The following is a 27,732-nucleotide window of genomic DNA, read 5'->3' as shown; positions in this document are numbered from 1 at the left end:
TTACTAACAGTAGGTGAGTCACTTACCCTTTCTTTACCTTGGTTTTCTCATCTATTAAATGAGGATAATACTTCGTTTTACTTTCATGCCAATGTGATAAACAGAGGGATGTACCCCCAGATTCTCCTTCAAGGATGGATGCATTGTCCCAGCTGTCGGCTCCTTCCAGCTCTGCTTCAGAGCATGTCCTCCTGCAAAGGCTGATTGCAGGGGACATGTGAAGGAACAGCCATTTCAGCTCACTGCAGTATAACTCCCATGGCTTTGGCTAGAGCTTTGTCAGATTCACATCACAGTTCTACTTCTCCCTCTACCTTCCACAGCTATGGATCCCTGATAAATACCCTGCATGCCAAACTCCATTTGAGTGACTGCTTGCAGCATCAGGAAGACTCCGAGAAAGCAGGTAATAAATCTAGCTCTAGGGTTTTGGAGCTAGGTCCCTCGGCACCCAGCTAGCCATGAGGTCCCCTCACTAAAGATAGGTGGTGGACACACAGCCCTTGGCACAAGATGATGATGGTCCAAATGTTGAAATGTTCAACTGTTGCAAATTGGGCTGGTATCCTGGAAGCACCAGCTCATGGATGTGTCAGGCCCTTGAGAAGTACTGGGAAGTAGTAACTATGAGGACAGTGGGTTTGGATGGTGTTCTGGTTTGCTAATGCTGCTGTTTTGCAAAATACCAAAAATGGATTGGCTTTTATAAAGGGGGGTTATTTGGTTGCAAAGTTACAGTCTTAAGGCCACCAAGTGTCCAAGGTAAGGCATCAACAATAGGGTACCTTCACTGGAGAAAGGCCATTGGCGTACAGAAAACCTCTGTTAGCTGGGAAGGCACGTAGCTGGTGTCTGCTTGCTCCCAGGTTGTGTTTCAAAATGGCATTTTCCAAAAGTCTGTATCAGCTGCAGCTAGCATCTAGGCCTGTGTTGCTCTTTTTAAAGTACTCCAGTGATTTAATTAAGACCCATGTTAAATGGGCAGGGTCACGCCTGTATGGAAATAATCTAATCAAAGTTATTACCCACGGTTGGGTGGGTCACATCTCCATGGAAACAACCTAATCCAAAGAGTCCAACCTAATCAACACTAATAGGTCTGCCCCCACAAGATTGCATTAAAGAACATGGCATTTTGGGGGACATAATACATCCAAACTGGCACAGATGGTCATTGCATAAGGCCAAGGTAGGTGCCAGATTAACAGGCCATTGAAAGTCACACGTGAAAGCCAAAGGAGCTCCCAGATAGCTAACAAAGAGGCTCTCATCTCCTGCAGCAGGAGCACAGAGCAAGCTGAGGACCAGGCCCAGCCAGGATTTAAGCATCAAAGTGGCCAAGCTCTAGAGAAGGTTAACTGCTTCAATCAAGGCACATCTCTCACACAAAGGTCAGGGCTCTGCTTGGGGAATGCTAGAACCCTGACACTTGGGATGGGAGCATCTGGTCCAGAACTCCTGTAAACAATCTGAGCTAGCAGAAGTAGTCTACCCCTCCTAATTAAGAGTTATAACTTCCCTCGTTGCTTGAAAACAATGCAGAGACCTCTCTCCAACAAGACAACAAGTGCCCCTCAGGATCTCTTTGCCTCTAGGCCTATAACTTGGTGCCATGCCGGGCCTGGTAAGGAAGGAATGGAGCTACATCTCCAAAGAGCTACATGATCTAGCAAGCATGTGCCTGTAGGAGATTGGGGGCACACATAGGACTGGATTCTGAGGGACCTTGCCAAGGGGGCTAGATCAAGCACATAAGATTGGATTTAGGAGAGTTTACTGATTTCAGAGCACTCTCCCAAGATACAGGAATCAACACCCTGGCAAAAACTCCAGGATATGGTGCATACTCTCTACTAAGATGGTTCTTGAAAGCAAGGAATAAATGATGGCCCATGCTAAGTGAAGTTGCAATTGCCATGCATGACCATGGAGAATGGGATTAAAATGCTCAGGAAGTGGGCATGCTGGAGTGGATGTACTATGATAAGCCAAAAGTCCCACCAGATGATTATGTTCCATGGGAAGGCTCGGAGGATCTGCCATCCACTAAGGCTGGAGGAATGGGCTGGTGAAAGGGTGTTGGAGATTGAAACATGGTCCCCACAAAAGACATGTCCAAGTCTTAATCCCCATTCTTGTAGGTGTGAACCCATTTGTAAATAGGACCTTTAAATATGTTATGATTAGTTAAGGTGTGGACTCATTTGTGAATAGGATGTTTGATGATCCTATTTAGATGGGGCCAAATTGAATCAGGGCAAGCCTTCTTCCATAGGACTGGAGGCTTGATAAGGCAGATCAAATTCTGATGCACTCTGTCAGAAGAAGCCAGAGAATGAAGGATTTAGCCGTGTGATGGAGGCAGAGACACAAGCCAAGGAAAACCAAAGATTGCAGCAAGCCTGCACCAGAAAGCTACAGACTCTGAGAGACCTTGATTTTGGACTTCTAGCCTCCCAAGCCATGAGACAATAAATTCCTGTTTCTTAAGCCAGCCAATGAATGGTATTTATCATAGCAGCCCTGGCAAACTAAGACAGAAGGGCACCAGCATCATGAAAAATTCAGTGATGGCTCTCTTCTGTGGGTGGTTCTGGAAGGACAGACAGTAGGAAAATCTGGTAAGATCTAGGCTGTGGAGAGGATAGGAGCCCCAAACACTAGAGGCCAGGTGGTGGCATGTAATTGCCAACAGTCAGGTGTATGCAGTTATCATAATGAATAGCAGGGTTGGTGTGGCGGCCAAGGAGACCTGACCCACAGGGAAATATAAGCTGGTTAATAGTGCAAAAACATCCCAGGGCAAAATGGATGGGCAGCTTGTACCATCAGGAGAAATCAAGGATGATCAGGAGGCTGAGGACGAATGTCCCAATAAAAAGTACAACCCCTTGCCCAGTGCCAGACCTGAGCCAGTTTTTGGACCAAGAACCCACTGGCTAAAAAAGAGGCCAGGTTCCCTGGAGCAAGAGCCCTGGGAAAACTATGGCCAGTTGACATGGTAAATATTCCCCCAGTGCTTCCCTAGAGGGACCTACAGTCATGTACTCTGGTAACTGGTTCTTGGGGGATAGGGGAACGCTAAAACATTCTGAGGACTTTTGGACACAGGGTCTTAGCTGTCACTGTCAACTGGAGACATGAGGTACCATCCCCCCTTCCCACTGGGGTGGGAGCAGATGGAGATGAGGTTTTGCTTGTATCTAAAAGGGACTGGAAGAGCATCCCATGGAGATTTGAAGGGACAGAGAAAAAGACAAAAAGGTACATTGTGATGATACTTCACTGAGTCTAGTTCATTCAGTAAATCAATGACACTGGGAGGACTCAATGAGAAAATTAATAGAAAAGTCCTTTTTAAATTTTAACGTGCTCTACAAATCTTAGTTGCCATGGTAAGCAGAATAATGCCTCACACCCCACCCAAAGATGTCCATATCCTAATCCCTGGAAACTGTGCATATGTTACTTTACATGGCAAAAGGGACAGGAACTTTGCAGATGTGATTAGGTTAAAGACCTTGAGATGGAGATGTTATTCTGGAATATCCAGGTGGGCTGGATGTCATCATAAGGGTCTATAAAAGAGTCAAAAAGAGATTTGGAGATGCTCTGCTGCTGGCTTTGAAGATGTAGAAAGAGGCCATAAGCGAAGGCCTGCAGGTGGCCTCTAGAGGCTGAAAAAGCAAGGGAACAGATTTTTCCCTCAAACATCCAGAAGGAATGCAGCCCTGCTAATACTTGATTACAGCCCAGTGAAACCCATTACTGACTTCTGACCTCCAGAACAGTACAATCATAAATTTGGGTTGTGTTAAGCCATTTAGTGTGTGGTCATTTGTTACAGCAACAATAGGAGACTAGTACTGTCACCATTCATTTGGCACCTATAATGATCATTTGCATCCTTTTAAAAGAAATGTTGCATGTTGTAGGTTTCTAACTTGTTTAGCCCCCACGGGTCATTTCTGTGGTAGGCCCTGGAGCTGGTGAATGTCTGAAAGAGCAGAAGAATAAAAGACTAGCTGATCAGCGGAATGAACTGAGATGGTTAAGAGCACAGATTTACACATCTGTGATTCAAATCCCAACTCAGTCACTTACAGTTATCTTCTCTGTGCTTAATCTAGTCTGAGTCCAGATCTGAAATGTGTAGCAGAGAATATCCAAATGGATACACCTCTCAAAGCATAGTGGTAGGGACAGAAAAACTTCAGTTGCTGATCTGGTGACTCTACTCTTACTCCAAGGGTTCTACAGATGAGGAAACAGGGTTGCACTTAATAAATGCAGTTGTGCCATAGAAATGATTTCAAAAGGTAGAGTCCATGGATCATGAGCTACAGCGAATTGTAAACTTTAAAAAGGGCAGACAGCCTATCTTTTCTGCTCTCTGGTACAGCCCAGGGTCCAGTCAATGCCCGGCACATACATAAAGTATTTGGGGATGAATACATCTCAAGAAAATAAAAATTTTTAAATCATCCTTAATGATGAGAAGGTTACGAAATTATCTCAGCATTGTAAACACAATGCAGAAACATTGTGAGGATGAGAGTAAATAAAATAGTGTATGCAAAATGCCTAATACAGAGTCTACCTCCTATAAATGCAAATTGTCATTAGGATTATTGGAGACAGCTAAACTGGCCAGTCTTATATGTTTGTTATAGGATGCATAATACTGTATAGTGATTAGGAAGTGGTCTTTAATACTGATTATGTCTGAAAATTGGAAACAACCGAAATCCTATCAACAGGTGAATGGATAAACAGATTGTGGTCCATCCATACAAGGGAAAATGACTTGGCAATAAAAAAGAACAAAATACTCATATATGCAACAACATGGATGAATCTTAAAACCATTATGCTAAATTAAAGACACCAGAGACAGAAGCTACATTCTATATAATCCATTTATGTAACATTCAGGAAAAGGAAAAACTACAAAGATGGAAATCAAGTCAGTGGTTTTCCAGGGGCTGGGAACAGGCTACGGAATTAACTGCAAAGGAGCATGACAGAGAACTTTTGGGGGTGTTGAAATAGTCTATGTCTTGATTGTAGTGGTGGTTACACAACTATATATTCATCAAAACTGGCAACTAAAAAGGGTGAATTTTACTGTAATCAAAGTATGCCTTAGTAAACCTGGCTTTAAAAAAGTGTAACATACAGACTGATTATCTAGATTGGATTCATAGACTTGATTTCAAATCCTGGCTTCACCACTTTTTTTTAGAGAAGCTGTAGATTTACAGAAAAATCAATGCAGGAAAATTCAGAGTTCCCATATACCCATTCCCACTTCTAACATTTGCGTTAGTGTACCTTTGTTACAATTGATGAGAGAAGATTATTATAATTGTACTAGCATAATGTACAGCTTTCATTAGGGTTCACTGTTTGTGTTTTACAGTTCTATGGCTTTTTATTTTTTAATTTTATTCTAGTAACATATACCACCTAAAATTTCCCCTTGAACCACATTCAGATATGTAATTCAGTGCTAATAGTTACATTCACAATGTTGCGCTAGCATCACCACCATCCATTACTAAAACTTTTCCATCACCCCCAAACAAACTCTGTACTAATTAACCATTGATTCGCATTCTCTAACCCACCCATCCCCTCCTGGTAGCCTGTATTCTAGTTTTTGACTCTATGAATTTGCTTATTCTAATGATTCATCTTGGTGAGATCACACAATATTTGCCCTTTTATGTCTGGCTTATTTCACCTTGAAGATGGTCTCTTAATCCCTCAGGACCTCAGTTTCATCATCCAAATATGTCAGAGTAATTCTTGTTCTGGGTCAGATGGACTCAGCACACTCCATCCTCTCACCCACTGAATGCTGCTGTAAAACCTGGGCAGCATGCATGAGCAACGATTTGAGGTCTCTGAAAAGCAACTGCTAGTGGTTGAGTTAGGAAAGAAGATTAGAATTTGAAGAACCACTGAACTGGCAGTGAGTGTACTTTTTTTTTTTTAAACTCCTTTGCCCACAAGCCCCAAACCTGGAAGCAGACATCAGCATGGACAGAGAGATCACTGGAAATCCTGTAGTTATGGTTCAAGGAGCAAGTAAAGGGTCCCCTCATACTCAATGAGAGTGCAAGAAATCCCTTGGGTGTTTTTTCCCCTTTTTCCTTTTCCTTTCTTCTCAGCCATCTCATGCACCAGCACTCAAGCCAACCTGTGGCAACAGGGAACCACAGAGATCTAAAACTCTGAGGAAGGAGAAATTTCCTCTCTGATCAGAAGAATGGTGGTCCCATATAGTGGGGGGAACCCTCATTTTATTTTATTTTTCTTCATCACCCTAGATGTAGGTGCAGTTGGTGGGAAGCGACGTTCTGGTCAGGGGCCTGCAGTAACTTTTGAATGCAATTGCAATGCAGTTCTGACTCTACCTGGAGTTTAGACCTAATTCAAAGGTTAAGGGTACAATCCCCACAAGTCTGCTGCCCTCGCCTTAGACAAACCAGCCACAATTCAGGGTTCCCAGGCCACCTGAACTTCTGACCAACTGGCTAACGGTTTCGGAGGTTTCCTCCACTCCTCAGGTTCAATAATTCACTAGACACACAAAGAGAGAAGCCACAGGGAGCAGCCAGAAGCTGGAAGTCAACAGAACCCAGAAGAGAAGAGAGAAGCCAGGAGAGGCTGCCATATACATTGCCATGTGACAGAAAAGCTAAGGACCAAGATGGCCAGCAAGCAGTCCCAGTGCACCAGAGTCTTCTGGGAAGAAAACATCACCTTGATGATGCCTTGACTTGGAATTCTCCTAGTCTCAAAATCATGAGCCAATAAATTCCCGTTGTTATAAGCCAACCCATTGCATGGTATTTGCTTTAGCAACCAGGACAACCAAAATAATAGTACTTTCCACAAAGGGCTGTGATGCTTCATAAATGAAAGCTACTGATGAAAATGTGTTTGTGCACTAGGTGTAGCCATGTCTCAAGCAATCACTTCTATCCATAAAGGGTCCCAGAATGATCCCCAAAGTATAAGATGCCAAGTGAAAGAGGTTTAGGCCAGCCCTTGGAGAGATTTGGAGAGCATCGTGCTAAACAAGAGATTGTTCCTAGAGTTTTATCAGTTCTGGGTCTGAACAAAGGCATCTTCAGAATCAAAAGTATATCACAACAGCTTGGGTTTTTACAAGCCACAAATATGACAGTGATTCATGTGTCAGAGAGCTCCTCAATTTCTCTCTTAAGCTTTGAGATCCTCTGGTGCCTTCAGGCAGAAGAGGTCCAGCAAATTAGTATTGATTGTTTGGAGACGCTGCAGTGATTCTCTGACAGCAAGTGAGTGGTACTTGGCACCAACATTTCTCAAATAGATGCCACAGAACATTAGTTCCAGGAGAAAGCAAGAGCAAAATTGAGCGAGTGAGCAAGACAGCAAGAGGTGTAAACAAAAAAGTAGTCTGCAAAATGCTACAGGCTCTATTTTCCTCTTGGAGAGTCACAGTGCATATTAGTATATTCAATGGTCTGAGAAATCCCACAGCAAAGAAATCTATTTACCTCTGCTTAATCCAGAGTTTGCCAGACTCAGTTGACCATTGAATCCCTTTCTCAAATAACATCATATAATAATGGTTTGATGAAAACCACTTTGGGACATACAGCTCTATACTAAACCCAGATGGTAGTCCTTGGTGGCTGCAGATAGATACGGAATACAGTACATAATTATTTCTCTTGTAACTGGGTTATTTGTGAGTTCACTTTCTCCCAAAATTTGGGGCCAGTTTTATAAAGAGATAAAGTAGGCAGTTATTGATTTGCTTGAATTTCAGGCACAGTTAGACGATAATAGCAACACATACCCAATGTTCACCACAGGCCAGGTATTGTTCCAAATGCTTTATATATGTTTATCCCATATTATCTGCAATTTACAATAGGGAAACCGAGGCACCAAGCCACTTGCCCAGGGTCACACAGATAATAAGTGGGTGAGCTAGCATTCAACCAGACAGTCTGAATTAAGAATCCTATACTCTTGATCACCATATTATATTGCCTCTCAGATAAGATAGCTGCTCTGTTCCCCTGAAATTCTACCATCAGTCATTCATTTCTTTGATACTGTAAGAATTTGTGGTCTTGGAGAACTCCTTTGGAAACCACAGTGTCCTCCCAGAATGAGAATTCTAAGACCCAGTTAAGGGCTTGTTCTTTCTTCCTAGACTGCTTTCATCACTTTGGCTATCTGGTGAACTGCTGGTCATCTTTCAAGATATAGCCTAAATGCCACCTCCTCTGGGAAGATTTTCCAGAAACCCTGAAGAGCAAATCATCCCAGCTTTGTGTTACCACAGCTGTCCTACAGACCTTGCCGGTACTTTCCATATTGTACTATAATTACTTGTATACATGTTTATTTTTTTGTGACCAGACTATCAGGTTCTGAATCCTAAACCTTGTTTCAGGCACTGTGCAAGGCATTGAAGGATAGAAAGATGAATGAGATATGGCCCCTGACCTCAAAAAGGCTCTGAGTCTTTCATAACTGTTCTTGATGGACACATCTGTTATTTGAAATAAGGGCTAGAGAGCTGTGAGCAAGGGGTTTTGTGGACACAGAGCATGGAACAACTGCTTCTGATTAGAAAAAGGAAACATTTAAGCTGGGACTAAATAAGGAAAATTTCAATGAACGGAGGAATGAATGAATGAATGAATGATCCCTTGAAAAATGAGCAATTTATGTTATTTTATGGTGCAGGTGGCAAGTATTGGGCTCGGATTCTGTCTTGGCAGGAGCTGCCATTGGTCCTGACACTTCAAGCGAATCATTTCATTTTTCCAAGCTTCAGTTTATCCATCAGCAAAATTGGACCAATAACCATTTATCTCCCAGGACATGTTTTAAGAATTAAATGGAATCATGTCTGAAAAAGTGCTTTGTGTAAATTGCCAAATGCTATAAAGATGTTAGATATAATTATGCTCTTTTTTACCTTTTGTACATTGCTTCTTAAGAATTTAATAAGAAGGAGAACATTTATGGAGGGCATACTTAATGGCAGTCACCATTTATTTGTGCACTCTCCCGATACTATTTCATTTAGTGTCACCATAACCCTGTGAGGTAGGTACTATTATATCCTCACTTTACATATGAGGGAAAGATGCACAGAGAGGTTAAGTTGTACAGCCCAAAGTCACACAGCTACTAACTCCCAGAGCCTGGGTTCAAACCCAAATAGTATCTGTCCTAGTTTGCCAGGGCTGCTGCTATAACAAACAGTGTAGACCAGTGGGCTTAAGCAACAGAAATTTCTTGTGTGTTATTGGAAGCCAGAAGTCCAAACTCAAGTTGTTGGTAGATCATGCTTTCTCTGGCAGACTGTAGCGTCCTAGTGGTGGCTTGTCAGCAATCCATAACTCAATTTCTGCCTTCATCCCATGGTCATCTGTCCCTTCTGACTCCTACTAAGTGCTTCCAAATTTCCTCAGCTTATAAGGACTCCAGTCATATTGGATTAGGGTGCACCATAATTCAGTTTGGTCTCTATGTAATAACACCTTCAAAGATCCTATTTGCAAATGGGTTCACATCCACAAGCTCAAGGGTTAGGATTGAATGTGTCTTTGTGGGGAGCATGAGTCAATCCATAACAGTATCCCAGAGCCTCAGATCAGACGCTGAAGATGTGTTAAGATGCTCTCAGTCTGGCCCGGTGGTAACATGTCAATCAGCTGAGAATGGACAGATGTGACAAGGTATTGGGGGACCACCCTCTGGGGAGACTGAGATCCCCCTTTCCCCTTCACCAGTAGATAAATTGAACATGTGGTTAATTGTTAAAAACCGCAGACCCTGGATTTTTTCCCCAAACAATTTTCTGCCCTTGATTTAAACACTGTTGAGAAGAAAAACCAGGGCATAAAAGTTACAACTTTTTAAAAAAATGGAATAGTTGAACCCTCTCCTAGTGAAACCTAACCTGGTAAAATCATTGTTAAGAAATACAAAACCAACTGCTGAATAAATCAGAAAAATGAAGCCCAACGTTCACTCAAATCAAGTGACATTTATCTATATTTTTAAATGGCTCTCTAATATTTTTATTTCTTTGGTATGAGATTCTCAGCAGAACCCTAAAGCAATTATATAGAATGCTAGGGGTTTTTAATAGCTTTGAATATAGCAAGCCATGGTAATTTAAAAGGGAGCAATGAACTGCTAGGGGCAGGAAGACTTCTGCTGGAGAATACTAATGCTCCCTGCTACATTGCTTCTGCCTCTTTCTGGAGGATGGAGAAATGCAGGCAGGAAAGGGATGGAACTTTCCAGCCGGTGGTTTTGCATTATCAAGAGGAAAAGTGTTTGTGAAAATGAAAATTACTGATAATTAGGTGTGAAAGCCTCTAAAGGAGAGAAATGGAGGAAAACTGCAGAATCTTTATTTATACCAAGGGCTGAACACTGTCGGTGGGAGTGTGAATTGGTATAATGTTTTTGAGGGGAATTTAGCAATGCGCTGACACTTTGGTCCAGTAATTCTGCTTCTACTAATGTATCCATTATGTATAGCAAAACTTGCACATGTTCACAAAGATATATATACAAGGATGTTCTCCGTAGCGTTGTTTGCACCCATGGAAACAAAACAACCTATCGCCACCATTATGAAAACATTTAAACAAATTACAACCTACCCATATTTTAGAATAAGTTGCAGCTGATAAATGGAATGATGTAGATCTATATATTCTGACTTGGATACAAATGATAAGTGAAAAAAGCAAATGCAAAATAGTAACTATCATACGTTTCCATTTTAAAAATGTTCTTAAAATTAATATATTCATAGAAAAATATCCGGAGGAATATGTGCCAAAGTGGCTATCTCTGGGGAGTGGTATTATATGTTTCTTTAATGTTTAAATTTTTGTAAGCATGGATTATGTTTGCAAACAGAAAAAAAAAAAAACAAAGATGAATTATTACCTTAACAGGAGAAAGAGGGGGTAAACAGCTGGAAGCAGGATTTATTCACTGTCTTTGGGTGAAAGATTTCAGAGTAATTCCATGGTGAGTGCACATGGGATTCAGGCAATGGAGAAGGGTGACATTTAGTTGGAATGAACCAAAATGATTGTGCTTCCATGTGGAGCTTGAGACACACTGCCTGTGCCTTCTGCCTCCCTATTCTTGTCTCTTGGTGGCCCTTTTGGCTACAGCCACTGCTCCTGAACCTTGGCTGATGGCTGAGAACCAGCCTATTTCCTATTCTTCTCTTTGTCTCCCATGCCATCCGTTTTAGAAAGCAATGACTCATTCCACAGGGCAATGGAGGGAACTCAATGAGAAATGCATGTGAAAATGCATAACCATTATCAAATGTTAGGTATTACTACTACTGCTACTACTATTATTTATTATTATTTTTTATACTGTGCAAACTGCTTCAGTGCTAAAAGGCCAGACAATGGTTTGGGGCTATGGTTTGCTGTGGCATGGGACACTATGAGAGGCCCAGTAGGATGGACCTGCTACTCTTATTTTTGAAAGGCAGCAAGTATGAGGGGAGACAAAAAGAGTATCTGAAACGTCTCTGCTGGAAGTCAAGCTGCATCACAACCGACCGTGTTACCATAGAGGTGACCTCTGAGAATCTGTCTACCCTTGGGGGTTCCAGTTCCTCCAGAAACTGCATTTAACGTGCCTTTGTGAAACCAGTCCCCCAAGCAAAGGGGAAAAGACCTTCTCCATCCTCAAAATTAAATACAAATATCCGAGAACATTTGTGCAGGCCTTTACTGTTTATGAAACACTTTCATATCCATCATCTGATTTGACTGGATTTGACTGGATAAAATACACACCAAAATTGCAATGGTGGTTTTCTCAAGATAGGAGAATTGGGTATGATTTTAATTTTATTTGTGTTGTTCCATACCTTCAAAATCTTCTGCAATTTTGGAACTAGATAGATGTGATGGTTGCACAAAATTCTGAATGTACTAAATGCCACTGAATTGTACACTTGAAAATGTTTTTTTATGTCACGTGAATTAAAAAATGTTCTCTAATACACATGCATGACTTTAGCGTCACTTTTTAAAATCTGTTTTGAGGTGCCAAGACCACTAATTGGGGAAAAACTAGTCTCTTCAACAAATGGTGCTAGGAAAAATAACTGGACATTCATGTGCAAATGAATGAAAGAAGACTTCTGTCTCACACCATATACAAAAATTAACTCAAAATCGATCAAAGACCTAAATTTAAATGCATGTGAAAATGTGCCAGCATTACGCAAATGTTAGGTATTACTACTACTACTATTATTATTATTTATTTTTACACTGTGCAACCCACTTCAGGGCTAAAGCCTAAATATAAGAATCAGGACAATAAAACTCCTAGAAGAAAATGTAGGGAGGTGGAGAGAACCTATACTAGGCTAGGTGAGACAGGGCAAAAAAACACCTCCATGAAAAATACTAGATAAAAGCCAGAAAGTGACCCAGAACACCAGTTCCAGTGATGCACCAGCTGGACAAGGTCTGCTAAATCCACAGGGACTGTGCACTTGGTGAAAACAGGAGTCCGCGTTCTGAAATGAGTGAGGGAGCTGGCTGAATGTCTGGCAGCTGTGCTGTGGTGTGGGGAAACCGTGGGTTGGTGTTTGGAGGTGGACTAGTTCTTTTTTTAAAAGACCCCAAAGCAGCTGCAGATACAGCAGTGAGAACCACACAGTGAAGTGCAGCAGGAACAGGCTGTGTGAACGCCTCAATATCTGGTGTGGAAGACAGCCTTTCGTACACCTGCTGCTAATTGTCCCTGAGCAAGGAAGATAGAGGTTAGCCAAAAGGGGAAAACAACCAGTCCCATTGCAGCCATCTTCACAGCAGGCTAGGAATGCTCCTGCCCAGCGCTGGAGCCACAGCCCAGAGCCATGCCAAGGGTCCCAGTGTGACAGAAAGTGTTTCCAGCAACATGAGCACATGCCACAATATTGGACATGGACAGTAGACTTTAGTGCACCCACAGCTAATTGTCCCAGAGCTGGGAAGGTGGCGCTGTGCAAAAAGGAGGAAATTAACACACCCCATTCAGCCATCCTTACAGCAGGCTGGGAACATCCCTGCACAGCCCAGTGGCCCAGAACTTCCCTTAAAGGATGGCGCACACTTGTGACGTAGCACAGCCGTCCCTCAGCCGAGGCCCTAAGAAGGGCATGACTAGGAAGAGGGACCCACTTGGAAATCCCAGGGACCATACGCCAATACCAAGGACTTGTGGGTCAGTGGCAGAGACAATCTGTGGAGAGACTGAATTGGAGGTTTACACTCTTGGAACAACATTAAATCTCCAGGAACACCTGGGAGGTTTGATTATTAAAGCTGCCCTGCCTCCCTAACCACTCAGACACACGCCTCACATTCAGGTCAGACAGCACCAACAACATACCCAAATTTGGTGCACCAATTGGACCCCACAAGAATCAGAACCCCACACACCACAAAGACAAGTTGGGGAGAACTGACTTGAGGGGAATAGGTGACTCATGGATGCCATCTGCTGGTTAGTTAGAGAAAGTGTATGCCACCAAGCTGTAGATCTGACAAATTATAGAGATTGATGTTTCAATAATCCTTCATATCCTAAAAGAACCCTATCAAGTAAAGCAAATGCCAAGAGGCCAAAAACAACAGAAAATCTTAAAGCATATGCTAAAACCAGATGATATGGAGAACCCAAACCCAAACACCCAAAGCAAAAGATGAGAGGAGACACAGTACTTGGAGCAATTAATCAAAGAACTAAAGACAAACAATGAGAGCATGGTACAGGATATAAAGGACATGAAGAAGATCCTAGAAGAGCATAAAGAAGAAATTGCAAGAGTAAATAAAAAAATAGATGATCTTATGGAAATAAAAGAAACTGTTGACCAAATTAAAAAGAGTCTGGATACTCATAGTACAAGACTAGAGTAAGCTGAACAATGACTCAGCAACCTCGAGAAACACAGAACGGAAAATGAAAGAACAAAAGAAAGAATGGAGAAAAAAATTGAAAAAATCAAAATGGATCTCAGGGATACGATAGATAAAATAAAACGTCCAAATTTAAGACTCATTGGTGTCTCAGAAGGGGAAGAGAAGCATAAAGGTCTAGAAAGAGTATTCAAGGATATTGTTGGGGAAAACTTCCCAAACCTTCTACACAATATAAATACACAAAGCATAAATGCCCAGCGAACTCCAAATAGAATAAATCCAAATAAACCCACCCCAAGACATATTCTGATCAGACTCTCAAATACTGAAGAGAAGGAGCAAGTTCTGAAAGCAGCAAGAGAAAAGCAATTCACCACATACAAAGGAAACAACATAAGACTAAGTAGTGACTACTCAGCGGCCACCATGGAGGCGAGAAGGCAGTGGCGTGACATATTTAAAATTCTGAGAGAGAAAAATTTCCATCCAAGAATACTTTATCCAGCAAAATTCTCCTTCAAATTTGAGGGAGAGCTTAAATTTTTCACAAACAAATGCTGAGAGATTTTGCTAATAAAAGACCTGCCCTACTTCAGATACTAATGAGAGCCCTACCAAAGGAGAAACAAAAGAGAGAGAGATAGAGAGAAATTTAACAGACATATATAGAACATCACATCCCAAATCACCAGGATACACATTCTTCTCTAGTGATCACAGAACTTTCTCCAGAATAGACCATAGACTGGGACATAAAACAAGCCTCAATAAATTTTAAAAAATCGAATTTATTCAAAGCACATTCTCTGACCACAATGGAAAATACAATAGAAGTCAATAACCATCAGACTTAGAAAATCACAAACACCTGGAGGTTAAAAATGAGGGGGAAGGAGAGGCTAGGCCTCCCTATGGTTGTGCCTAAGAGCCTCCTCCCGAATGCCTCTTTGTTGCTCAGATGTGGCCCTCTCTCTCTGGCTAAGCCAACTTGAAAGGTGAAATCACTGCCCTCCCCCCTACGTGGGATCAGACACCCAGGGGAGTGAATCTCCCTGGCAACGTGGAATATGACTCCCGGGGAGGAATGTAGACCTGGCATCGTGGGACGGAGAACATCTTCTTGACCAAAAGGGGGATGTGAAAGGAAATGAAATAAGCTTCAGTGGCAGAGAGATTCCAAAAGGAGCCGAGAGTTCACTCTGGTGGGCACTCTTATGCACAATTTAGACAACCCTTTTTAGGTTCTAAAGAATTGGGGTAGCTGGTGGTGGATACCTGAAACTATCAAACTACAACCCAGAACCCATGAATCTCAAAGACAGTTGTATAAAAATGTAGCTTCTGAGGGGTGACAGTGGGATTGGGAAAGCCATAAGGACCACACTCCACTTTGTCTAGTTTATGGATGGATGAGTAGAAAAATAGGGGAAGGAAACAAACAGACAAAGGTACCCAGTGTTCTTTTTTACTTCAATTGCTCTTTTTCACTCTAATTATTATTCTTGTTATTTTTGTGTGTGTGCTAATGAAGGTGTCAGGGATTGATTTAGGTGATGAATGTACAACTATGTAATGGTACTGTAAACATTCGAAAGTACGATTTGTTTTGTATGACTGCGTGGTATGTGAATATATCTCAATAAAATGAAGATTAAAAAAAAATTAAAAAAAAAAATGAGGGGGAGATGGAAACGTTACTGGATAATCAAAAGCTGCAGGACTTCATCACCAGTAGATCAGTCCTATAAGAAATGCTAAAGGGAATTGTGTAGGCTGAAAGGAAAGGGCACTAAACAATTGACTGAAACCACATGATGAAATAAGGATTTCCAGTAAAGATCACATGGTAAATATAAATAGCAGTACTACTGTATTTTTTATTTGTAACTCCACTATTTACTTCCTATAGGATCTAAAAGACATAAAGTGTAATGATAGATCAGTGGTTTTGGACTCAATATAAAATGTGTAATTTTTGACAAGAACTACGTAATGGTGGGGGAATGGAGGAGTATAGGAACATAGTTTATGTGTCCTATTGAAGTTAAGTTGGTATCAAAGAAAACAAGATTGTTATAGATTTAAGATGTTAAATTTAAGCCCCACAGTAAACACAAAGAAAGTATCAGAGAATGTGATCGTAGAGATGAAAGGTAGAATATGGGTTACAAGAAGTGGGGGAAGGGGCATTGGGGAGTTAATAAGAAATGAGTGTAGGGTTTCTGTTTGGGGTGAGGGGAAATCTCTAGTAATGGATGGTGGGAACGTGATGGCATTGCAACATTGTGAATGTGATTAATCCCACTAATGGAATTCTTGGGAGGGTTGGAATGGGAAGATTTATGCTGTATGTATGTTTCCACAATTGAAAAAAAAAAACACTCTAAATAGATAATGACAATTAAATGCCCAGGATGATCCTGGATGGGATCTGAGGCTGGAGGAGAGGAGGCTCAAAGGGACATAGTTGGGACGTAAGAAAGAAATGAAATATAGAATGTAAGCTTTGTATCAATGTTGCATTTCTCGAACTTCTTAGCTGCGCTTAACATGATTGCATAAATGAATGTTCTTGTTCATGGGAAATGTATATGTGAATTATATTCTTTGTTCAAGGATTTGTGCAGCCTGCTCTCCTATGTTCAGAAGACAGAGCAATAGATGATGGATGATAGGGAGGGAGGGAGGGAAAGAAAGAAATGGTAGAGTGACAGGATATTAAAGTTGGTGGATCTGGGGTGTCGGTGGAGGGGGGTCGGGGTATGCTGGAGTTCTGTGTATGGGGTTTGTATTGTTTTTGCAACTGTTCCTGTAAGTTTGAATTTATTTCAAAATAAAATTAAAAAAAAAAAAGAAAATGTAGGGAAACATCTTCAAGATCTTGTGTTAAGAAATGGTTTCTTAGACTTTATACCCAAAGCACAAGCACTGAAAGAAGAAATAGATTAACAGGACCTCCTCAAAATTTAAAAATGTTTGTCCTTCAAAGGACTTTGTCAAGAAAGTGAAAAGGCAACTTACTCGGTGGGAGAAAATATTTGGAAACCACATATCTAATAAGGGTTCAATATCCAGATTATATTAAGAAAGTCTGCAACTCAACAATAAAAAGAGAAAGAATCCAATTTAAAAATGGGAAAAAGATTTTTTAACATTTTTTTATCATGAAATGTAACATATATACTCGGCAAAAGATTTGAATAGACATTTTTTTCAGAGGAAATACAAATGTCTAAAAAGCACATGAAAATATATTCAATATCACTAGCTATTAGGGAAATGCAAATCAAACCCACAATGGGATATCATTTCACATCTACTAGAATGGCCACTGTTAAAAAAAACAAAAAACTAAAAATATGGGAGAGAATATGGAGAAATAGGAACACTCATTCACTGCCGGTGGAAATGTAAAATGGTGTAACTGCTGTAGAAGACAGTCTGGCAGTTCCTTAGGATGCTAACTATAGATTTACCATATGATTTGGCAATCCCACTGCTAGGTATGTACCCAGAAGAACTGAAAGCAGGGATGTGAACAGAGATTTGCACACAGTTGTTCACAGCAGCATTATTCACAATTCCCAAAAGATGGAAGCAACCCAAGTGTCCATCAACTGATGAATGGATAAACAAAATGTGTTATCATACAATGGAATATTACTCAGCTGAAAGAAGGAACGAAGTCCTGAAGTATGTGATAACATAGATGAACCTTGAAGACATTATGTTAAGTGAAATAAGCCAGACACAGAAGGACAAATATTGTATGATCTCACCGATATGGACTAATTATGACAAGCAAACTCATAGAGTCAGAATCTATAAGATAGGTTATTAGGGGATAGAATGGGGATACAGAAAGGGGAGCTTACCTGCAAAATTTCTATGTAGGTTGATTACAAATATTTGGAAATGGATAGAGATGATACTAGCACATTATGTGTGTGTAATTAACACCACTGAATTATGCTGGTGATTGTGGTTGAAAGGGGAAGTTTTGGGTTGTGCATGTTACTAGAAAGAAAGTTAGAGGATGAAACATGGGACTGTATGACACAGTGAACCCTGTTGTGGATGATGGACTGTGGATAACATTACAAATATAAGAATGTTCTTTCATGAATTATGACAAATGTATGACACTATTACAAGGTGTTAATAATAGGGTTGTAGATGGGAAAATACCTATGGACAATATGGACTGAAGTTAACAGTAACACTTTAATATTCTTTCATCAGTTGTAACAAAGGTACCACACTAATGCAAAGTGTCAACAATAAGAAGGTATACGGGAACACTGTATTTTTACATGACTTTTCTGTAAACCTACAACCTCTCTAATTAAAAAGTAAAAACAATAATTTTTTTAAAAAAAAACAGTATGCTAAATGAAAGAAACCAGACACAGAGTACTACATATTGTATGATTCCATTCATATAAAATATGAATATAAATAAATTTAGAGAGAGAGAATTAGATTAGTGGTTATGTAGGACAGGGGAAGGTTAGAGGGATTGTGAGGTGACTGCAAAGGGGTATGGGGTTTTTCTTTTCTGGAGTAATAAAAATGTTCTAAAATTGATTATGATGATGAATGCACAACTCATTGTTTATACTAAAAGCCACTGATTGTATACTTTGGATGGATCATATAGTAAGTGAATCTATCGCAATAAAACTGCTTTAAAAAAAAGGTGGACCCTCCCCACACACACTATATACAAAAATTAACCTAAAATGTATCAAAGAACTAAATATAACAACTAAAACTATCAAACTCATAGAAGAAAACATAGGGAAACATATTCAGGATCTTTTATTAGGCTATGGATTCCCAGACTTTACAACAAAAGCACAAACAACAACAAAAAAACCTACGTAAATGGGATTCCATCAAAATTGAAAACTTTTGTGCATCAAAGGAATTTATCAAGAAAGTAAAAAGACAACCTACAGTTTGGGAGAACAATTTTGGAAACCATATATCTGATAAGAGTTTAATATCTGGAATATACAGAAATCCTACAACAAAATAACAAAAAGACAAATACCCCAATTAAAAAATGGCAAAGAACTTGAATATAAATTTCCCCAGAGAAAACACATAAATGGCCAGTAAGCACATGAAAATAAGCACATGAAAAGATGCTAGCCACTAGGGAAATGCAAATAAAAACTGCAATAAAACACCATTTGACACCCACTGAAATGGTTACTGTTAGACAAAAAGAAACTAACAAGTGTTGGAGAGGATGTAGAGAAATAGGAACCCTCATACACTGTTGGTGGGAATGTAAAATGGTGCAGCCACTGTGGAAAACAATTTGGCAGTTTCTCAGAAAGCTAAGTATAGAACTGTGATATGACCCAACAATCTCACTACTAGGAATATACTCAAAAGAGTTGAAAGCAGGGACTCAGATATTTGCACACTGATATTCACAACAGCATTATTCACAATTGCCAAAAGGTAGAAGCAATCCGAATGTCCGTCAACAGAAAAACGGATAAAATGGATTAACAAAATGTGGTATATCCATACAAATGGAATATTATTCAGCCATAAAAAGAAATGAAGTCCTAATGCATGTGACAACATGCATGAACATTGAAGACATCAAGTTGAGTGAAATAAGCCAGACACAAAAGGACAAATATTGTCTGATCTCATTTATATGAAATAATTAGAATAGGCAAATTCATGGTCTCAGAAATTAGAATACAGGTTACTGGGGCAGAGGTGGGGCTGGGAAATGGGAGTTAATACTTAATGGGTACGGAGTTTCTGTTTGGGGTGATGGAAAAGCTTTAGTAGTGGATGGTGGTGATAGGAGCACAACATTGTGAATGTGATTAACACCACTGAAGTGTATATTTGTAAGTGGTTAAAAGGAGCAGTTTTAGGTTTAATATGTGTTACCAGAATAAAATTTAAAAAACTAAAAAAAAAAAAACAAACCCATAGTACTGTATAGCACAGAGTGAACCCTAGTGTAAACTATGGACTACAGTTAATAGAATAATTATAATAATATTGCTTCACTGTTTGAGTCGTGCTTTCAATTCTTTTGAGTATATTCCTAGTAGTGAGATTGTGTAACATTAATGCAAAATGTTAAAAATGGGGAAAGCTGTGTGTGAGGGTAGGTATACCGGAACTCCGTACTTTCTGCATGATTTTTTTGTAAACCTACAACTGCTCTAATAAGAAAAGTAAAAATAAATATTCTGGAATTAGATAGTGATGGTTACTTATAGCACATTGTGAATATACTAAAAACCACTGAAGGGTACATTTTAAAAGAGTGAATTTTATGACGTGTGGATTATATTTCAATTTAAAATTATATTCTTAAAAAAACGTGGCTCCAGGAGACCACAAAGAAGGATTTTTAAGGCTCAAAACCAGTTCCAGATAGCTGACACCCCACCTCGCGCCCCCACCCACGCGGGCACAGTCCCAGTGTGCCGGCCTGCAGTGCGTTACTCCGACCACCAGGGGTCTCTGCGACGGCCTCGCGTCCCCCCACGCCGGCCAGCGCCGTCCCTTGCGCCGTTGAAGCGCCTGTGCGTGCAAGAGGCGTGACCACAGGCGGCAGCTCAGCCTCGAGAACCGACGCCCGCTGGAGGAAGGTTCCGCCGCATTTACAGGCCTGGGTTGGGGTTGGCACCTCTCCCTACATCTTTCCTTGTGTCTCGAGCCCCTCATCCCCCTTCTCCAGCTCGGGCCGGCCCCGGGCATCCATTGCCCCGTCCTTAGCCCCGTGTCCCGGTAGCCGTTCCCCGCCCCACCGTCTTCCGCGCTGCCCGGCTAAGGGGTCCCGTGTCTCCGACCCTCGGCCCCATGGCGCTGCAGGCGCTGCATAGCTCGGGGGTAGCCTTCCGCAAGATCCTGTCTCACTTCCCCGAGGAGCTGAGCTTGGCTTTCGCCTACGGCTCCGGGGTGTTCCGCCAGGCGGGGCCCAGTGCAAACCAGAAGGTGAGCCCGGCCTCCGGGGACCCGACCCTCCCCGGGCAGCCCCACGCCCGGAAACTGCCTGTTCTCACAAGTTCCCTTCCTCCTGCCCTCGTGTCAATTAAAGTGCACACCGTACAAAAGTTCCTAGTGTAGCAAAAGCGTGAGCAGAGTTTTGAAAGAGAAGTAGGTGGGAGTCCACCTAGATCTAAAGATCTAGAGCAGGAAAGGCAATTCGGCATAGCCGGTGCAAAAGCAAGATAGAAGAAAGGAAAACATGTATCAGGTTCTTCCTCAGTGGTTCTCAGCCTTGGCTGGAACATTGGAGTTTTCTGGGGAGCTTTACAAAACTACTGATGCCTACGTTCTATCTTTTGAGATTCTGATTTAATTGGTCTGTGATACAGCCTGGGCTTCAGGAATTAAAAAAAAAATCTCGGGTGATTGTAATACACAGCCAACTTTGAGAGTCTGTAGCTGCAGGGGAAAAAATAAAGTGATCTTCCTGACTTCAGGAAGCTGAGGGAGAAGTTGTAGAGCCAGGGCAGGTGCTGTGAAAATAGGTGTGGGAAACAATCCAGGCAACAGCTCAGATGGCCTCATGGAGAAGTGAATAGGCAAACTTTAACAGAAGGCAGATAATAGTCAGGGATCCAAATCTGTGAGGCCCACTTGCTGTCTGCACACTGAAGTCACAAGGAAAACTACCCTCATGTCTGCTGGCAGTCAGCAGACTTTGAGGTGTAACATCTACTTTCAAATGCGACCTGTTAAATGTGCTGAACACAGATGAATTTACTGATCCACCCTTTATTTTGCTGTTAGTTAACTTTTCATTGTTCATGTGGGGCCTCTTATCATCTTTCCCTGCCCTCCATCTCTTCTGCCTCCAGTCAGCACGAACATTTCGCATGGCAAAAAGCTTCCCATTTCTGGTCTCAGCTCCCACCACGAGCCTGCCTGCTTTCTGTTCCAGCCAGATCACACTAAATGGAACTCCAAGATCATGTCTGGCTCTCATATCCACAGGAGCAGTTTCCAATAGCAGGACTCCCACCCTTCTCCATGGTCCCCCAGTGCTTTCACCACGCCTGTTTAACAACTGCATATTCTTCAAGACTCAGCTTGGTATTCTGAGTGAAGTTATTACATTTTGCATTCCTATTTCAAGACATCATTGTTAAATTATCTCTTCTCCCCAGTAGACTTTGAGCTCTTTATCTCTACCCTAGGACATTTCTGAGTGGCTAGCTCATTTTAGGTGCTCAGTGAGTGGTTGGTGAATGCGTGAGAGTTAAAATGACTTATTTCCCTTTACGTAATACTTATAAGTTATCCATATGGTATTAGTTGGTCTTCTGTGAGAAAAGTAGAGCACATTTTGCTACAGTTGGCTGAAAGGCAATGGAGCATAGTGGCACAGTTCCCAGGATTTGGAACCAGACTACTTAGGTCTACCACTCACTAGCTATGCATTCTTGGGCAAGGACTTTGTTTCTGTGCCTCAGTTGCCTTTCCTATAAAATAGGGATGCTAAGAGTAGCGTAGAGTAGTTTTGAGGATAAAATCAGTTACTGTATATGGGATATATAAAGTATTTAGAAGAGTGCCAGGCACTACATAATACATATTAAATAAGTATTATTATTTGTGTTGATGAAAGCAAAGCTCATATTGGTTCCAGAGAGTTAGTTTCTGTCTCTGATGACACCCCCAAGTCTTCTAACCATTAGTCATGATGTAGAATTTTAGAGCATTCCACCCAATTTAGGTGCCTTTCTAGGAATTAATACTAGAATTTTCTTTTTTATTTTCCCCGCCTCACAGGATACCATGCTGGACTTTGTGTTCACAGTTGATGACCCTGTTGAATGGCATTCAAAGAATCTGAAGAAAAATTGGAGCCACTACTCTTTCCTAAAAATTTTGGGGCCCAGGATTATCACACTTGTCCAGAATAACTATGGCGCTGGAGTTTACTACAATACATTGATAATGTGTGATGGTAGGGTAAGTGGTTTGGGGCCTTTGTCTTAATTTGGGTGGTAGACCTGTCTAGGCCTCTTTACCTTTGTTATTAGAATACCAGTGGGGAGATACACACATACACATACTTATGTTGCAGTCAGGAAACATTTAAGTTCCTGTTGGGTGTCTTGAACCCAGAGACAGAGCAGTAACTGGAATCCACATCTTCCCTTAACTGATACAGTGTGAGCATGTGGTTGTATATTGCCATTTTTCCTTTTTGTTTTGGCTAAATGGTTCTCACATTCTAGCATGTATCAAAATCACCTGGAGTACTTGTTCAAAACACAGATTCACCACCACCACCACCCAGTCTCTGATTCAGTAGATCTGGTGTGGAGCTTGAGAATTTGTATTTCTAGCAAGCGCCCAAGTGATGCCTGGTGATCACACTTTGAGAAACACTGGTTTGGTCAAGTGGAAGAAATAGGCAGGCCTATTTAGGGTCAAAGTAGAGATTAATCATATCCATAAGGAGGGGTAGACACCTCTGAAGAAGTTGGAAGTAAAAGGAGTATCAGAGTTGTACTCCCTTTATCCAGTGTATGGATGGATGAGTAGAAAAATGGCGACAAAAACTAAATGAAAAATAGGGTGGGATGTGGGGGATGATTTGGGTGTTCTCTTTTACTTTTATTTCTTATTCTTTCTGGTGTAAGGAAAATGTTTAAAAATAGATTGGGGGGATGAATGCATAACTATATGATGATAATATGAACAGTTGCGTGTACTCCATGGATGATTGTATGGTATGTGAATATATCTCAATAAAACTGAATTTAATTAAAAAAGAGAGAGAGTGAGTATCAGAGGTGGTCAAGAGCATGTGCCAAGTGATAGGGACCTCTTGGTGCCAGCAGGTGGGTGGCATTTGGCCATGGGGGTGTTGGAGAGTAGGTAAAATGTATGGATCCTAGCAGACAGGTTGTCTGACGGCAGGAGCTCTTCCAGAGGACTTCTTCAGATGAAGGGCCCCAATCTTTAAGAAGCTGCTAAGAGGTAGGCAGGATCCCAGCTAAGGGGACCAGTGGGAGAGTAAGGCAGATGCTTCCGAGATATTAAGGAGTCTAGTGATGCCTGATTGCTTAGAGCAGTCGGACTTTGATATGCATATGAATCACCTGGAGATCTTGTTAAACTGCAGATTCTGATTCATTTGGCCTGGGATGGAGCCCGAGAGTCTGCCTTTTTTTATAAGCTCCCAGGTGATGCTGATGCTACTTTTCAGGAGCCCACACTCGGAAGGGCAGGAGGTTGGAGTGCTGACTTAAGATGGGTTTTAAAGGCATATCTGTACTTAGCAGGAATATGGTTGATTGGTGACATCTGCCTTTGGGCCATGTATTTGCTTTTTCTGGTTGAGGTCCAGTCCCACTCCGCTTGCATTTTGCAGATGAAGAAACCAAGGTTCAGAGAAAGAAAATGACTTTCATAAGGTTGCATGTCTACTTAGTAACAAGCTGGTTAGTGATAATGCAGCAAGTCATCTACCTTAGTCATGCAAAATACATAGGTTTGTTCTTTCTCCATAATTAATGTTATGCTAAGCCTATCTCTAATTAGTAGTTTTCAAGCAATATTACAAGGTCCAGTAACCATGTTTGGGCATAATTATATGCCAAAGGACTGTACTTTTTAATTGAAATTCCTTAGCTACTTTTTAGATGTGTCCAGCCTGGGAAGGATGTTTGAATACTGGAGTTCAGCAAAGGGGGTCTGAAGTTATTTGTTGATGTAAATGGGATTCTGTAACCTAGAGGAACCACATTCAGGATTTTTACAAATTACTAGTGAAATGAGCTTGAAATTAATTCCATGTGGTTAGCACTGATAAAGAGGTTTTATTTTTGGATTTTTTAAATTATGAAGGTGTTTGAAATTCAGTGTGTAAAAGATGTCAGTGAAGGCAAGGTGGCAAGACGGCAGACTGGTGAGCTGTAAGTTTTAGTTACTCCTCCAGGAAAGTAGATAAAAAGCCAGGAACTGCGTGGACTGGACACCACAGAGCAATCTGTCTTTGGGCATACTTCATACAACACTCATGAAAACGTGGAACTGCTGAGATCAGCGAAATCTGTAAGTTTTTGCGGCCAGAGGACTCGCGCCCCTCCCTGCCAGGCTCAGTCCCGGGGGAGGAGGGGCTGTCAGCTCCGGGAAGGAGAAGGGAGAACTGCAGTGGCTGCTCTTATAGAAAACTCATTCTACTGATTCAAACTCCAACCATAGATAGACTGAGACCAGACACCAGAGACTCTGAGAGCAGCCAGCCCAGCAGAGAGGAGACAGGCATAGAAAAAAAACAACACGGAAAACTCCAAAATAAAAGCAGAGGATTTTTGGAGTTCTGGTGAACACAGAAAGGGGAAGGGCGGAGCTCAGGCTTTGAGGCGCATATGCAAATCCCGAAGCAAAGCTGATCTCTCTGCCCTGTGGACCTTTCCTTAATGGCCCTGGTTGCTTTGTCTATTAGCATTTCAATAACCCATTAGATCTCTGAGGAGGGCCGTTTTTTTTTTTTTTTTTTTTAAATCCTTTTTGCTTTTTCTAAAACAATTACTCTAAGAAGCTCAATACAGAAAGCTTCAAAGAATTGCAATTTGGGCACGTCAAGTCAAGAGCACAACTAAGAGAGCTCTGAGACAAAAGGCAATAATCCAGTGGCTGAGAAAATTCACTAAACAACACAACTTCCCAAGAAAAGAGGGGTGTCCGCTCACAGCCACCATCCTGGTGGACAGGAAACACTCCTGCCCATTGCCAGCCCCATAGCCCAGAGCTGCCACAGACAACCCAGTGTGACGGAAGTGCTTCAAATAACAGGCACACACCACAAAACTGGGCGTGGACATTAGCCTTCCCTGCAACCTCAGCTGAATCTCCCAGAACTGGGAAGGTGGAGCAGTGTGAATTAACAAAGCCCCATTCAGCCATCATTTGAGCAGACTGGGAGCCTCCCTACACAGCCCAGCAGCCCAGAACTGCCCTGGGGGGACGGCACTCACCTGTGACATAGCACAGTCATCCCTCAACAGAGGACCCGGGGTGCACAGCCTGGAAGAGGGGCCCACTTGCAAGTCTCAGGAGCCATACGCCAATACCAAAGACTTGTGGGTCAGTGGCAGAGACAAACTGTGGCAGGACTAAACTGAAGGATTAGACTATTGCAGCAGCTTTAAAACTCCAGGATCATCAGGGAGATTTGATTGTTAGGGCCACCCCCCCTCCCCGACTGCCCAGAAACACGCCCCACATACAGGGCAGGCAACACCAACTACACACGCAAGCTTGGTACACCAATTGGGCCCCACAAGACTCACTCCCCCACTCACCAAAAAGGCTGAGCAGGGGAGATCTGGCTTGTGGAGAACAGGTGGCTCGTGGACGCCACCTGCTGGTTAGTTAGAGAAAGTGTACTCCACGAAGCTGTAGATCTGATAAATTAGAGATAAGGACTTCAATAGGTCTACAAACCCTAAAAGAACCCTATCAAGTTCAATAGGTCTACAAACCCTAAAAGAACCCTATCAAGTTCAACAAATGCCACGAGGCCAAAAACAACAGAAAATTATAAAGCATATGAAAAAACCAGACGATATGGATAACCCAAGCCCAAGCACCCAAATCAAAAGACCAGAAGAGACACAGCACCTAGAGCAGCTACTCAAAGAACTAAAGATGAACAATGAGACCCTAGTACGGGATATGAAGGAAATCAAGACGACCCTAGAAGAGCATAAAGAAGACATTGCAAGACTAAATAAAAAAATGGATGATCTTATGGAAATTAAAGAAACTGTTGACCAAATTAAAAAGATTCTGGACACTCATAGTACAAGACTAGAGGAAGTTGAACAACGAATCAGTGACCTGGAAGATGACAGAATGGAAAATGAAAGCATAAAAGAAAGAATGGGGAAAAAAATTGAAAAACTCGAAATGGACCTCAGGGATATGATAGATAATATGAAACGTCCGAATATAAGACTCATTGGTGTCCCAGAAGGGGAAGAAAAGGGTAAAGGTCTAGGAAGAGTATTCAAAGAAATTGTTGGGGAAAATTTCCCAAATCTTCTAAACAACATAAATACACAAATCATAAATGCTCAGCGAACTCCAAATAGAATAAATCCAAAAAAACCCACTCCGAGACATATACTGATCACACTGTCAAACATAGAAGAGAAGGAGCAAGTTCTGAAAGCAGCAAGAGAAAAGCAATTCACCACATACAAAGGAAACAGCATAAGACTAAGTAGTGACTACTCAGCAGCCACCATGGAGGCGAGAAGGCAGTGGCACGATATATTTAAAATTCTGAGTGAGAGGAATTTCCAGCCAAGAATACTTTATCCAGCAAAGCTCTCCTTCAAATTTGAGGGAGAGCTTAAATTTTTCACAGACAAAGAAATGCTGAGAGAATTTGCTAACAAGAGACCTGCCCTACTGGAGATACTACAGGGAGCCCTACAGACAGAGAAACAAAGACAGGACAGAGAGACTTGGAGAAAGGTTCAGTACTAAAGAGATTCGGTATGGGTACAATAAAGGATATTAATAGAGAGAGGGAAAAATATGGTAAACATAATCCAAAGGATAAGATGGCCGATTCAAGAAATGCCTTCACGGTTTTAACGTTGAATGTAAATGGATTAAACTCCCCAATTAAAAGATATAGATTCGCAGAATGGATCAAAAAAAATGAACCATCAATATGTTGCATACAAGAGACTCATCTTAGACACAGGGACACAAA

The 27,732-nt window shown here is 41.5% G+C and overlaps 1 protein-coding gene across 6 annotated transcripts in view; it reads left to right on the top strand.

The window, feature by feature from the left end:
• Positions 1–323: 323 nt before the first annotated feature.
• Positions 324–27,732, top strand: part of TAMM41 (TAM41 mitochondrial translocator assembly and maintenance homolog) — an 81,961-nt gene continuing 54,552 nt past the window's right edge. For 2 of the 6 annotated variants that reach the window (XM_037802184.1, XM_037802195.1), the window contains exons 1-2: positions 20,582–20,975; positions 22,779–22,961. In XM_037802184.1, the coding sequence (XP_037658112.1) occupies positions 20,841–20,975; positions 22,779–22,961 (318 nt within the window). In that variant the 5' untranslated portion in view covers positions 20,582–20,840. Of the gene's footprint in view, positions 407–8,218; positions 8,371–20,581; positions 20,976–21,961; positions 22,080–22,778; positions 22,962–27,732 lie in introns of those variants that run through there. The other 4 variants (XM_037802208.1, XM_037802217.1, XM_037802201.1 and 1 more) reach the window with 4 other exon arrangements.

This window comes from Choloepus didactylus, chromosome 1 (genome assembly GCF_015220235.1).
Source record: "Choloepus didactylus isolate mChoDid1 chromosome 1, mChoDid1.pri, whole genome shotgun sequence".
NCBI classification, from domain to species: domain Eukaryota; kingdom Metazoa; phylum Chordata; class Mammalia; order Pilosa; family Megalonychidae; genus Choloepus; species Choloepus didactylus.
This window is presented reverse-complemented; position numbering and strand designations above follow the sequence as displayed.